Source organism: Aythya ferina (genome assembly GCF_964211825.1).
Source record: "Aythya ferina genome assembly, chromosome: 3".
Classification (NCBI taxonomy): Eukaryota; Metazoa; Chordata; class Aves; order Anseriformes; family Anatidae; genus Aythya; species Aythya ferina.
Window position 1 is genome coordinate 74606562 of NC_140298.1, and position 15214 is coordinate 74621775.

Here is a 15214-nt window from a genome sequence, read left to right on the forward strand (position 1 = left end):
ATATGGCAATGTAACAAGTGCAAATGTGTTGAGAGCTATGAAGCCTCTAGAAATTTTTTCTTGAATACATCTAGGGCCAAATTGCTTAAAAGATGCTGTTCAAATGGATGCAGACTATTAAAGAATAAAGAAAACAGGTAGCTGATTTAGCAAGTTAAGATTTGCGTTTTGGTGATGACTGAAAATGGAGGATGCATCCTGTATAAGTGTAGTTTTTTTGAAAAAAAGTTGGTGCTACGTTTAAGTAGTCAGATTTCTGGCTGTTCCTCCTTATCTCTGAAAGTGAGCCATCACTCTGTTTCTCTGTTTGCTTTTTTTTTTTTTTTTGGTAAACGTTATATTTTTTAAATACTATCATCTTACAGAATTTTTTTTTCAGTAGCAATTTCACACTATGACAAGATAACTGATATTTTGTCCTACTGAAGTCAGAATTCCAGCATTGTTTTCTCTTTTTTTTTAATGATCTTTTTTCTTAGTTATCATGACAGCAGGTGGAGCCACTTAACCAAATGTCACAAATAGAGGAATAAACAAGCTCAATACTCAGTTTTCTGTGCACCTTGGGGAAACTTCTAGCTTCCTGTTGGAATTAGGATGCTGATTTGTGGGATATTACTGAGAAGATTAATATGGATATTGTAAGACTACTTCACTATTTTGCAGCAACTGGTAGTATTGCAGAAAAAAATACCATAGTTATGATGAATGTTATATATATATTTATATGTATGTATTTATACATATAAAAATAAGTTTGAACACTTCAGCATAACCTTTAGTAAAGGCTTATTAGTTTCAGCATTGCTGAACAGTCAGACTTAATTCTAAGTTTATTCTCAACTAGAATTTCTCACAAAGATTTCAAAGGAATGATGTAATGGATTAAAGATAATAGTCTTAGTCCTAATACTAAGTCCTAGTATATTTAGAAAATGATAATATTAAACACACACACACAAGGAAAGTATGTTCTGACTGGTAATCTGTCAAGAAAGATTTCTAAAACTGTTGTACAACTTCATCAAATTAGGTAAAGCTTTTATAGGTTTTAATTGCCTACAGAACTGCTTTCTGGAATTTTATCCAATATTGCATTTGTCTGCTAAGCTAAAATTAAAGAAAATGCTATTTGTTTTTTGGGGTCTGGTAGGTGCCTAGACAAAATGTTTTCTACAGATCTGGCATTTTTAATCAGGTGACAGAAAGTCTTCTTGGAATTTTTATTTATTAATTTGTTTAAAGTAAGAGTAGAGCGTATGGACTGAAAGTATCAGGTACTAATTCTGCATTGAAACTATTCTTTTAAACACTAAATTCTAATAAAGAAGTGGAATTCTGTTGAATTAAAAGTAAATAATAATATTGAAGCAGTATTAATATTAAAATAATTAATATTGATGCAATTTCAAGTTCTGTAAATTACTGCTTCACCTTGACTACCTCATACTACATGGTTTTGTCTTGCTGTGCACATAGCAGAGTTTCTCTGTAGCTATGCTTGTTGCATAGCAGGCCCTCACCTGCACTGAACCAGATTCTAGACTGAATTTGTATACTGAAGTTGCTTGTGCTCAGCAGGAAAACGCCTCTGAGAATTACAAATGCAGTGCTACTCTGATGCTGGGACAGAGTGGCTAGGATGTGGAACCTGCCACCTATGAAAATGAATGTAGGAATTCCATCCCATGTTCTGTGTTAGATGCTACTGCATGATAGCACCTAACAGGTATTGTCATGGGTCACCTGTTTAAACCTAGACAAAAGCTATACAAAACAAACTTACTGGAGACTAGATCTCTTGCTCTCTGGTGGTTGAGCTACTTGCACAACGAAAAGCTCACTAGATAATACAGAGATTAATTTGGTTCTGCAGTCTCTCCTATTTAATTTTTCCCTTTTCATCTCAGATTAGGAAACAATTATTCTGTAACACAGCCCTCTTAAATCATTTCTAAAAATCCTCTGTGGGATGCTTGTTTTCTAGCCTGAGGAATAGCAAAAGTTGTCCAGTTTATTCCATTCTTATACTTGTTCCCAACAAAACGAAGATATGTCAAACAACTGGAATCCCAAGTCTGTAAAATTGTAGGGTATTCCTGCTTATGAGATCTAGTATATAATTTTTGCTCTCTTTCCTAAATAGACAGCATTTTACACTTTTCACAGGTCTATATAAGCATTCTTATTCTAAATAAGAAGTTTCACACACATTAGATTCTCTCTTAAGTACGTAAAAGATAAAAGTTTGTGCAGGACAGTTCATTTTTCTCCTCCCTTTCATCCCATTTTTTTTGTCTATGCTGCTCCTTCCTTTTTTTTTTTTTTTCCTTAATTTGCTTATTTTTTCCCCCCAGAAGTGCTATAGAAGGTAACCAAGTAAACAGTGTACTTCACTTGAGAATAGTATGATAATAAAATCATGGAAAAACACTGAAGAATTACTGAAGGGAGAAGGAGGAAGTGAAACTGTATCTTCATGGGAACTCCAACTAGCAAGTCCTCAGTATCTGTTCATGTACTGAAATTCAATCTAAGAGTACCAGTAGGATTCCAGAAGGTCCTCGTGCTAAAGGCAAGGGATGAAACTGTAATATTATTTTGGTACAGCCCAGAAGAACGTTATGGAGGGTAAGTTTCCCAGTAATGCTGCTTTCACTCAGTTCTCACTGTAGAGCATTCTCTGAGCACGTGAGCTGGAGCCAGTTTGGGTGAGAGCAGGGCTGCATCTTTGGACTTTCTGTGTGCTACTCATGAGTGTCCAGTCCGTAGGACAGGTCTAGAGTTACTCTGAAATGAATCTTGCTCATGAGGATAATGCAAATACTATGTCCTAAGCAACAACTTTTCTGTTCTCCAGGTCTGCTTGTTATGCTGTTTTCCAATTCCATAGCCTAAAATGCACTTTTTCTGGTGAGGAGAAACTTATTTGCAAATCTGTTTGAGTCCCTCATTCAGATTCCTCATTTCTGCCCAAGTGTAATTATTACAGCTAAAAGTAGGTGAAAGACAACAAAAGTGAAAGCTGTTCTAAATATCTTGTTGATATCCAAAATAAAGAAGTATTTCTCTTCTGGGGAGAGAGGGATATTTACAGGGAGGGTTAAGTGCTATCAAATTTAATGATAATAACTTTGAATAGAGAGTACTGATTGTGTTCTGGGGGGGTGTTGTTCATCAAATATAACCAGCACCTAGAAAGTCAGAAGTAAAAACAGAACTCTGATAGTTTTAATACCTTAAATGTCACTACCCATTTGATTTCAATGGACAGAAAAAGGTAACAAGAAATAAGTTATCACAAAGTATATAATATAAAAATATAAAATATAAAAATATAATTGCAATTATAATTGCACATTCAATCTGCTCTAATACTGATTTATGAAGAGAACTTTTTATAGTAAAGCTAGAATTGTTCTATTGTTATGAGAGATGTCTGACCAAATACAAGCTTAAATTATATATGAAAAACAAATCTAGAGAGGTTTATGAAAAACAAATCTAGAGAGGTTTATGTTCTATTTTTACAAATATATATATCAAGTTATTTTGCCTTTCCAGGCTTTAAACAGGTCTGCATTTGGTAATATGCATCAAATGTATGTTTAAATTCACATGCGTGGCGCATTTTGCGTAGAGGTATCATGATGGTTGTACAAAAGTTCTAAATATTGTAGATGTCAGATCATCGTTAGGAAGCTTGGCATTGAACCAAAAGACTTAAGGATTATTATTAGCTCATGTGCATAACTGTTACAATAATGTGTTACAACTGAAAATCAGACCTGTAGCTGCAATTTTGTTTCTGCTTAGTATCCTTTCGGCAACTACTGTGCAACAAAAGAAATCAGACAACTGTGCATCTTTATCAGCAGGAGGCAACTGCCAGTGCCGCTGCCAGTTTTCTGCAGTGATGAACTTACTAAATTAAGCCTAAACTGTTAGTGAAAGTTGACTACCAATAGTATAGAGAACTTTTGTTCATGTATTGACCCACTAGAAATAATTTTCTTTTAGTTGATCATCAAAAAATAGTAGGCTTACCTTGACTCTTTACATTGAATGGTAGAAAATGTGGCCCCTTGATGCTGGATTGTTTCTGATATCGCTCAGAAAAATATCCATCACTCCCATGGACAATGTTTAGGCAAAACAGCAGCAGTAAGGATATTTGTAAATGCATGTTTCCAGGTCAGTTCTGTGTTAGAATGGGGAGAAAGAGTTGTTTTAAATAGGAGTTGATCAGCGTCTTCTGCATAAAAAGTGAATGTTCTTAAGCTGTTGGTGTTAAAAGTATCATTATTTTGTGATTTCTTTCACTATCTATGAAAAATTCTCTAAGGAGAAGGGAATCAGCATTGCTAACTAAAGATTTTGAGTTTTTGTGTGTCTGTATGAGATATACAAAAAATAGTTAAGAGGCAGTGGTCTCACTTTTATAAAGAGAGTGATTTTAAATAGTTGTCATATTATTTAAAACCACTGTTGTCAGAAAGAGCGACTATCTTCCTAATTACCCCAGGACCCCAAAACTAAGTTCAGGAGTTGCATATATCTCCTGGAATGAAGAAGAGTTTTCAGTGGCTATTACAGACATTGCACCATAACCTTACTGCTTCTCTCTAATGCTACAGCAAATGACGTATGAAGTCCTGGCTTCTTTCAGCATCAGTGGCTAAAATCTCATATTGCTTTGCTTGAAAGTAAGTTTTTATCTGTCACCTTTCAAATTGGCAGTAAGGATGCTGTCTTAAATATCAACCTGCTTCCCTCACCAGCCAGAAAGCAAGTATCCTGTAGAAGTTAGCATCAAAACCAAACAGAATGAAATGAAATGAAATGAAATGAAATAATAGCATACCAAAATGTTGTGGAGCTCCAACGCAGGGCAGTAGAGTTGCAAATCCTCCTCTAGTGAGGAGTTCTTCTGCCACTGGTGAGTGAGCAGAAGCTGATGATTTCAGGTGTCACCCTTGAGTATTTATACGATTTTCCCCCTAGTTGGGTGACTGCTGGACATAAGCTCCTCCCCAAAAATCAGTAAGCAGTAATTATCTATGTGTATATGTGTGTTTTTTAGGGGTGGGGGAAGCTATTTTGGATAGACATTTTAGATTCTGTTAAGCCCTTTTTTTTTTCTTCATCTTCTCTTGTATTTCTTATTGTTAATGAAATATTATTGCTTATAGTTAGTATTTTCTAAAATGTTGGGTCTCTTCTGTCTTTAGAAGTGAGAAAGGTAACAGTGGAAAAAATCATGAACTTGTAAGTAAGGTTGATGATTCTAAGTGCTTCATTTGTATTTTTGTGTGAATGTTTTAAAGAAAGAAATACATATTTTGAACTTCGATGAGCTGTTACCTTCAGGAGTAACTCCACTGAACTTTAGAGACTACTTATGTGAGTAGCTGTTCACTGACATACAAATGGAGAGCTTACAATCAGTTAAAATATTAACTTGGGAGTTGTGTGTGAACCTTAAGATTACTTTTAACCAGTTATTGGTTTTGGAGATTATTATCTTCAGATTGTATATCTAGACTTACAGCTGTTTTGATGCTGGAGGTACAATATCGCCTATTCAGTGTATGCTGCAAGTAATGTTTTTGTGTTATGGATTCTTGAAATGTAAGCCTACAATGAGAAGTTTGTCATATTCATTTGTGACAAATGTATTGCAATCCATACTGCTAAAATATACAAGTATTATCAAGGCTGATGTCTGGGGCTGGTGGGGCTTTTTTGATCTGTTCTGTACTCAGCAGATTTTTTTTATTTGTTCAATCAAATGTTTTTATTGCTGTATTTTTACTAGATGTATGTTTTTCCTATTAAATGACTACACTTTAGCAAATTTAAATGATCACTCTTAGTGTTGGTGGCTCAAAATCGATTACAACTTTACTTCAGGTTATAGATTAGTTCTCGCCTTTAAGACACTTTGTTGAACTGATCTTGCTTAACAGACTGTATCCACACATTGTGATTTCTTTCTGAATAAATAATGGAATAGTACAGTGTTTCAGCATCACTTTTATTAGTGTTCAGTACTGAACAATCAGTAATTTTTAGTTCTTTAACTGTTTGTGAAACATCATTTAAGAGCAGAAATGAAAGAAAAGAAATAAACCTTACTTGTTTGGGATGAAATTGTACAATTAAATATATAGTGTACTTTTTGCCTTTATCAAACATTCTCAGGAAAAATACCTATGTTGAAGTTACCTATGTGTTAACATTTCTTTGCCAGTTGCAGACTTCTATTAACATTGTTACATTGAGTTAGGTCTTGTGGGAGTTACAGTTTTGGATGTGTTTAAAATTCTTAGTTTCTCTTCCACTAAAGATTGGTAGAAATAAGCAAAGATAAAGGCTATCTGTGTTTTTACTAAAGGAAGCTGGGCATGTGCTATAAATTACTCTCTTGATGAAGTGAGGATGTAAAATTGTATTTATTATTCAAGTTAATTTGTCATTTGTGGAAGCTGTCTGGAAAGATGCCTGGAGAGTCATATCTGTACAGAAGAATGTATATGTACCCATGTCAGACACGGTAGAAATACTGTAAGTAAGGGGATTCGCATACTGTACTACAAGAATACTAATAAATAACCTGTGTTGGAAGATCTGTTACTTTTCCAGCCAGTAGACTGAGCTAGTGGCCCTGAACTGTGCAGCTGTCTTGTGGAATGACAGGTTAACATGGGCTGAATTCTACCTGCTTTGTGTCTTTGTTTAATTCTACACACTACCAGTGACAACTTTTTTGGCTTTTATGTATCGTGGCAAATATCCTAGAACACAAGTTATTGTACTGAAAGAGACCAATGGACCATCAAGTCTATTCTGCTTTCAATTGTGCTAATGCATTTGCTTACTAGAGGGCTGTATTAAAGTTGGGATTTAAAGACTGCTGCAATAATTTATTTAATGTATTGTCGAATAGTTCTTTTCTTCTAGCTTTCTTCTTCTTAGCTATCCTCTAAACAACATCAAATTAAATTTGTGTAAATAAATGCTTTCCTCTGAAGGAGTCTTCAGACTGCTTTCCCCACTAAGATTGTGCCCCCAGTCCGGTCAGTGGTTTTCTGAGAATATTTGCATGTCTGAGATGACATTTCTACTCCCTGTATGTGCATTCAATCCCTTTTAATCTTTTCAAGAAGGAAGCTCTATCCTCAAGTTGTTTGTGTAATGTCTCAAGCTGCTTCAATTAAAGGTTTGTCTCTATAAACTCAAATGAGCCATCCACTTTTGATAGAGGCAGCAAATGTATGGGCATAGAGTTTATTTCCTCTTTGAAGGAAAACAACTTCAAACCCTATTTTTTTGGTTCACATAAATCCAAAAATAGCTTCTGATTTTAAAGCGTTTAAATATATAGCCCTTAGTGGGAAGCGTGGTTGTTGCTAATTTGACAATGTTTGGCTAAGTTAGGAACAGCAGGCAACAGTTCTGTGCACACACAATTTCATGCTAATTTCTAGCCTAATTCATAAATACCCCCAAAGCAGACACTTATGGTACAAAAGCCCCAATAATGTACACTCCTATTTGTCCAGCAGCCTCACTTCCTGCCTTGGCTCCTTAGGGGCAGGGAGGTGAATAATCTCTGTGTCTGTGTGTACATAGGGATGGTTATGGGGTCAAAAGGCATATACAGGCAAAACTGTTGTCCTTATGTTTAACCTGAGCTCCACCCTATTGTGCTATCTTACGCTCCTGCTTTGGTTTGAGGTTTTGTTTTTTGTGGGAAGTTGAGGTAGAATTGGAGTTTGCTCCTGTTGTATGTTTTCCCTAATGCTGTGGCTGTTGCCTATTAGCAGAAGACTAACACGCCTTTAGCGCTCAGGCATGTGCGCGAAGGTTGGCTTTGGTGTATGTTTGCACGTGCAAAAATATGTGCAGCAGGCATACTTGTGTATGCCTATTTACAGTAACAGCACATATTTTGGAGAAGTTATTTTCATACTTGTTTTCAGGTATTAAAATTCAGCTGCTTTTGTTTTGTTGCTATGCACTTGGAAAGTTGCCTTTCCCACGTAGGCATCTTCACTCCCTTCTCTTCCCCTTGTCCCACTGTCCTAACAGTCAGGAATAACAGTGAGACATGTTTATCCATTGCACCATTCCAGGACTTGCTTTTAGTTTTGTATTGGCATCTTCAATCCATGTAGAAGTAGCCACTGTAGTATTTCTTCAAGATTGGACTTTAACGACTTCGTTGCTAAACTTAACTGCAGTAAAAAGCCTCCAAATAGAATTCCTGTGGACTACGTGAAGCAGATACTGGAATTGCAGTCCTTAATGCTGTTTGCAGCAGTCTGCACTATTTCAGTGTGTTTTCTGGCTAAATGTTGTTTGCTCATCAGTAAGTGCATATGCTTTCCAAAAAGACCTGTTTCTTATTCCTACAGAGCCAATGGAAACACAGGCATAAGTGGTACAGAAGTGACACCCTGCTTTGGGAAGTGGGAACTGACTTTTACCACTGTCCTGCAAGTTACTCAAAAGGTGACTTGAATGAGTCACACAGTAAGCAACTTCTTACAGGGAAGGAGTGTGGAACATCTTAATTAAGCATAAACTGCAATAAAGCTAGCAACCACTCTCTTTCACACACGTCTATACACAGCCTTCAAAAATTAAAATTAAAAAAAAAAGAGCAAACTCAGAGAAAGGCTGGCTAGTTTTTTGCAATAAGTGGGAATTGGCTAATTGTGTTCCTGATGCTGAGGATTTTCAGTGTGAATATGCTTAGATTTATTGTTTAGACTTGGACTATATGATCTTGATTTTGCAGCATCTAAGCACAAATCATGTGCTTAAATATATTCAATGAACTGTGACTTCACTGAAAACAATAATTCATAGCTTTACCTCTGAAATTGTCTTATTTTTAATAATTGTCAGTCTTAATCCTAATTATTTTATTGTTTATAATTAATTTTTGTTAAAATATGGTAAGCAAGGAGCCAGGGCTGCGTAACTCCTTCTGTTTGGTCAAATAATCTCTACTCTGAAGAAAGAAGCAATAATGTGTCAGTGAGAGATTTTTCCTGTAGTTTAAAGACTAATCTGAAAACTTTGGAGTAACTTTTTATTGATGATGTAAAATCTCAACACTGTTAAGAGCATTATTTTGGTTCTTACAGCTCAGTATCTATAACTAATGCTTTCTGTTGTAAGTCAGTTCCAATGTTGTTATCTGCCTGAAGTAAACTTGGAAGAGTGTACCATAGCCTGTGATAAATTTTCCTGTATAAAAGTGCATATTCGCAAAACTTGTAGAAGGTACCATTTTGCAGTGGCCTCTAGTAAGTTTTAGCACCACCTCTGAGGAAGAAATTCTCCAATTGTAAGTTCTGTTACGACAGGCAGTCAGGGATTTCAAAGGGGAATTCAGAAGCCTGCCATGAAATTAAGAGTAATTGGGTTTCCCAGTTTGTGGTGCACTTTATGACGCTCTGGATACTCCTAAATCATCTCAGCTCCATGCCTTAAAACTGTCCAACTCTCTTTTTTTTCCGTCACGCAGTGCTGAACAATCCCCACGTTCCTGTGGTAACAGCCAGGTGAGCTGTAAATGGATGTGCAGAGGAACAAAATGTTCCCTTGCACCTTTTTTAATGGGGAAAACGAATACAGAAGTTTTTCAGCTCCTCACTGAGCACAGTCAAACACACACAAAGAAGTAGGCAGAAGGGTAATGTGTGAATTCAATAGCTGTGGGAAGGCTGGTTTTTGCTTCTGTTTTTTTTCATGTGTGGCTTTTTGTTTTGTTTTGTTTGTAATCATTGCTACTTTTTATGTGCATGGAGGCTACTTTCTGTTCCAACACTAGCCACTTGGACTGCATAGGATTAGACAACATCTTGGCAAGAATTTGTTTACCTTGCTAGTTGCAAAGTAAGTTGGATTTCTTCTGAGTATCAAAATGCATGTCTTTTGTAGTTAATAGATGCTTGATTGAGGGAATCTTCAGGACTGGGTAGTCCTATTTGTATTCATACTTTGAGATGCAATAAATAATTCTCTTTTCAAATCAAACAAAACAGTGTTACACCTACAGTTCCATGTAAGTCTTTTTATATACATAAAGCCCTTATACTTTTAACATTTGTAATTGTGGTTGAGAAAATGTCCTGCTTTTAAGTGGTAACGGAAAGATGTTCTGTAATTATTCTGGCACTGCAAGACTGTCTACTGACATTTACGTTCAGGCCAGGTAACTGTTGATCACAAGAGCCATATTTAGTATAGCGGTATATTTAAATAGATGACACCCAGTTAAATATTTGGAGTTGCATTCTGATGAGTTAACCTGCCAAAGCATTGAGTAACCATGTTGAAGTAGCAGGAAGTTCCACATAGGCTATAGAGAAAGCTTTGAATCTGACATGAATTTTGGTTTATATATTCCTCAAATTCAGATAATATTGAAGAATGCTTTTTAACCATGTTGTAATCACTGTAACGTTCCTGATTCTGTTGCATTGTGCTTCGATAAAACTAAGATAATCTTCCACTATCTTTGAGAATTAATAATACAAGAGTAAAATGTACCGAACATCAGTACTGGTGTTAGGAAAGATATTTCCAGTACCTCAGCTATGCTGCTGGCCTGGCCTTTTTTATCCTTTACTCCCCTTTCTTTGAAAGTAAAATCAAGAAGTACTGATCAAATTAATGCATTAATTTGAAACTCACACCAGAGGTCTTGCTTTAAATAAAAATTGATTAGTTTTCAAGATTATTTTTTTTAAAAAGCTGTTTATCTATGTTAATACTAATATTTTCTTCCACAGTTGTATTTCTGATGAAATGCAGTAAATGTTTATATGGAGATTTTAAAATGTTGGATTTTCAGTTAATTTTAAAACGTAATCATTTTAAATTGGAGATGCCAAGACTTGTATCTTCCTGACAAGAGGGGAACAGCAGATGAAAACTCCAGTTAACTTTGTGCACATTTTTAGAAAAATAATAATTCAGAGGGCCTGAGCACTAGATAATCTAAGTAAATATGAGAATTTGGCTTTGAATCTTGAGGAGGGGATTCTACAAAACTATTTCTGAAGCTGTTTAAATACGGACAAGTAAAGAGGCTTCCAGCTGCTTTTACCTGCAGGTACTCATTTTCAGTATTCTCTGACGCTGACTCTCAGTTGTATTAATATGAAGTTTTTCTGCAAGCTGAATTAGTAAGAATTTGATTTGGGGTAAAATGTAGTCAAACTTTCCTAGGAGTGCTGGAAGGAGGGAAGCTTGTTTTCCATAAGTCCAAGCCATTTTACAGAACGTGTTAAATGATTTAAAACACCTAAAAGATGTATTTGCTCTTGAGAAATTACAGCGTATTATTTATTTGTAAGTTTTTGATGATTCTGATGTTATAGTTTAATTTTTCAGCCCACTGTTGCCAAATCTGATACACAACAGCAGAAACTATATTCACATAAAAACACAAAATTGCTAAATAGTCATGATGGTGTATTTTGCTTGTTTTTTTTGTTTGTTTGTTTGTTTTTTGGGGGGAGGGGGGAAGAGAAGCATTTGTTTTATTTATACTCTGTTTTTCTCTGATTTTTATTAGAGTGTTTAGTATCTTGTCCCACCTCTGTGTCTGCTGGACCTGAGGTTTCTTTCAGAGTCCCCTGGACCAAAGTGAAACACTGGTTTAAAAAAAAAAAGTGGGAACCACTTCTATTTTCCCAAAGGTGAACAAGTTCAAGGAGCTTCCTCAGGTATCCCATAATTAGGGAGAATCTTCCAAACAGTTGGTGAAAAATAGGTACAGTGACTACTTTTTCAAGCATACCCACTAGAGCAGGTAGTCAGCCTGCTGAATAATCCCATTCATTGGCCTTACTACCTGCTGTGGTTTGGACAGTTGGCACAGAGCTGTTTTTAAACTTTCATGTTTAAAAACGTGCCAAAGGTGGAAAAAAATGCAGACTTTTACAGCTAGGACAAATACAAGTTGTTTGACTTCATTATAAAAATAAGAGGTTTGTTTGTGTGTGTGTTTTTTTTTTTTTTTTAATAATGTTAAGCATTTTAAATACTGCTGTTTCCTTTTCATTTATTTAAATGGAAACATAGGAAAGCTCTGTTTGTGGGTGCGCACAAACTTTGAAGAATATTTTGCTTCTGCAAAATAAGCTTGGGTGCATGGACCCTAATTGTTCTTTATTAATAGGACTGTGTGTAGTTTCAGTAAGCTTAGACTGGATTTTTACAAGCATTATGTTGCCATCAAGGAGTCATAATTATCTGCTTGTAGTAAAGGGTTGATAAAGTGATTGCTTTTCATATTACAGAAAACACATCAGGGGTGCAAGCTTTATGGGTGACACTTACCACATTATCTGAGTCAAGTTCCCAAGTTTTAATATCCCTTGCATTTTATAGCAGAAAAATTGAATTGAGAAACTCAACTTTTTAAAGTACTTTTAACCAGTAGGCTCTCACATTCAAAGGTTTGAGGACTGGATAATAATTACATAAAAGTGGTTCTTATCTGGAGGTAAAGAGCAGGTAAATACTTTCCCAACTAGTGAAATCAGTCCAGATACCCGGGCCAGACAGACAGGGACTCCTGAACTCAGGATAGGCAGCCTGACCAAAGCTGATTTCCAAAGTACCTTTCTGATGCTGCTGTTGCTGCAGTAAGTGGTGGAAAAAACAAAACCAAAAACTGAATTCGTGTCAGAGGTGAAGTTAACAAGACTTCTGTACCCACTGATGGTGAGATGTAAGCAAGTAATGAGTGCTTGAAGTATATGTTGTTAAAGTGCTCTAATGTGAATATGCTTAAGCATTAATGGATTTACTGAAGATGGGTGAAGTTGCAAAGCAAGGAAATGAATCCACAAATCCCAGGTCACCATCTGACTTGTTAACCAATGAACCATTTTATTCTGAGTTGTCTGTGACAGCCAGTTATTTTTGAAACAGCTTCTCTGGCAGTAACTTGGCTAGGGATGTAGGTGAAGTTTTTGGGACTGTCTTTGTTGAGGAGCTCATGGCCCATAAGCAAGGAGGAGGCTGCTCTGCTGTCAGCAGCTGCTGCCATTGTCATGTGCTACTGCAGAAGACTTCTGAGTATTTCACCATATGGTGAATATGTAGATGAGCCTAATTAGTTTATATGATCGGGAGATACAAATGGTGTTAGCGTACAACTGATTTGGACATTAAACCACATTAAGTGTAGGTGCCTGAATCCCAGCCTTCCTGGCTATTTGCAGGCTGTTGGGCCTTAGTGCTGAAAAGCTGTAGTAGTCTTACTCTGCTTAGCAGTCTGGCCACAACCTGTATTGAGCTGTTACAAAATCAGGAGGAAAGGCAGGGCAAATGCTTTGTGGTCGGTTTGTGCTCTGCCCCAAGCTGGTGTGGGAATGAGCAATCTCTGGCTACAAAGATGACAAAAAATAGTTTGAGATTGTGTACTGTGGAATTTGCAGGTTAGGAATACTCCTTTTGCTATACATTATACTGTTGTGACTGAGATATCAAACTTATTATATTTTGAGTGTGAAACTGCTATAGTTTGATTTCATTTTATTCTTGCTGCTGAATGGATTTTGTAGGTCTTTGCAGCTCTTGAAAGTAAACTTCAAAAGTCTGTTGTGCAAATTGCAGGAGTTCTACATTTCTGGTTAGAACTTATTAATAATAATAATAATAATAATAATAACTATTGTAGCTATAGCACTGAAACACAGAGTGAGAATTGGTCAAGATTATCCTGAAGATTATGTAAATTTCTGAGGATGCTCTGGGAATCCATCTTATTGTAGCCAACTCCAAATTTCTTGGCGTTTTTTTGCAGATTGGCCTCAGCCAGAAATGAAGAGGGGTGTGACTTTAAGAAGTGTCTGTCTTCCCTAGCACATATTCTGAACTATCCAAATGATGCAAAGATTTTGCCACCCACAAGCTGTAGATTCCAGTCGGAAAGCTAGTATTGCTGCCTGTCTGCAGAGGAAGAAATGTCATGATGATCAGGAAAGATTTCTAAGCTGTATAGAAAATGAAGGAGGATGTATATAAACCCTGAGAGCTCTGTGACACCTTGCTGTGTTACTCTATCTATTTTTCAGCAGAAATAAGAAGGTGCTTCACATTTTTTTTGCATAATTGAAAAATAGAGTTAAGTATTTGATTTGGATGCAGGAGAATCAGAAAGGATCCTTATGTACAGAAGATCCCTCTGCATAATACAGTAGAAGTTACAGGAATGAGATTTCAAATTTGGTTTTTGGATTGAAACCCCTTCATTTACCAGGTCAAAATACTTATATACAAAGTTAAGTACCTTTAACCTCAGTGCCTTTTTTCATAACCTAAAATAACACTGTCAGTTGAAATATTAGGTCACCAAGAACGTGCATTAGGTCATTGAGAGAGCTTATTGTTTGAGAAAATAAACCTCCTGTGCAACCTATGGTGGGATGTATTTGCTTACCTAAGTACTAGTAAATAAAAGTAAAAATAAAATTGGTAGCATATTTTTCCTGGTTCCTTTTTATACACATCTAAATCTAGAGCATTTCTGGTATGTTCTGTGTGCATAAGTTGTGGGTTTCAGAGCTGGATTTTACCTTGGGCTGCTGATGACTACAGGATGTTTATGTGAACTGTGCTGCTTCTGGCAGACTTCTTTCTTACAGGCCTTCAGGCAATACTTTATCCCTGAGACACTCATGTAATTTAGAACTGGTTTTTGTTTGTGCACCAAGAGTTTACAGGTACTTTAAGGGAAAATATATTTAAGGTAGTCATGCAGTGAGTTCCAACACTACTGAAAAACTGGGAGCTAGCTAGCAGGCTGGAAGGAGCACAGGCAGAATTTCTTTGACATGTGAAATAATCTCTGAACAACGTTCAAAACTATTTACTAATAGTATACAATAACTTTACCTTTTCCAGTTGCTGGGAATCAAAAGTACTAAATAAAGATCAGACAATCTTTTGCATTTGCACATGAATGGCAATTTCACTAATGTAGTGGATGTGGTTCTGTCATGTTCTTTCTAGAACTGCTTGGGAATATTTAAGCGTATTCTGGATCATCTTTTAGGTGCAGAGAGAAAGATCTACCTGTAAAGACTCATTTTGTCTAAGAAAACAATCCTTAGTTTCTACAGAATTTGATTAGAAGCTGTAGCAATGATGTTACCTATGAGTTAGTCACTGACTCATA

The 15214-nt window shown here is 36.1% G+C and overlaps 2 protein-coding genes across 4 annotated transcripts in view; one reads left to right on the forward strand and one right to left on the reverse strand.

The window, feature by feature from the left end:
- Positions 1-15214, forward strand: part of NT5DC1 (5'-nucleotidase domain containing 1) — a 198285-nt gene that overhangs the window by 19114 nt on the left and 163957 nt on the right. The window lies entirely within an intron of this gene.
- Positions 1-15214, reverse strand: part of COL10A1 (collagen type X alpha 1 chain) — a 40855-nt gene that overhangs the window by 2341 nt on the left and 23300 nt on the right. Inside the window, exons 1-2 of one of the 3 annotated variants that reach the window (XM_084515237.1) lie at positions 4865-6523; positions 4048-4201 (exon numbers count right to left, since the gene is read on the reverse strand). In XM_084515237.1, coding sequence (XP_084371363.1) covers positions 4048-4186 — 139 coding nt within the window. In that variant the 5' untranslated portion in view covers positions 4187-4201; positions 4865-6523. Of the gene's footprint in view, positions 1-4047; positions 6524-15214 lie in introns of those variants that run through there. The other 2 variants (XM_084515238.1, XM_084515236.1) reach the window with 2 other exon arrangements.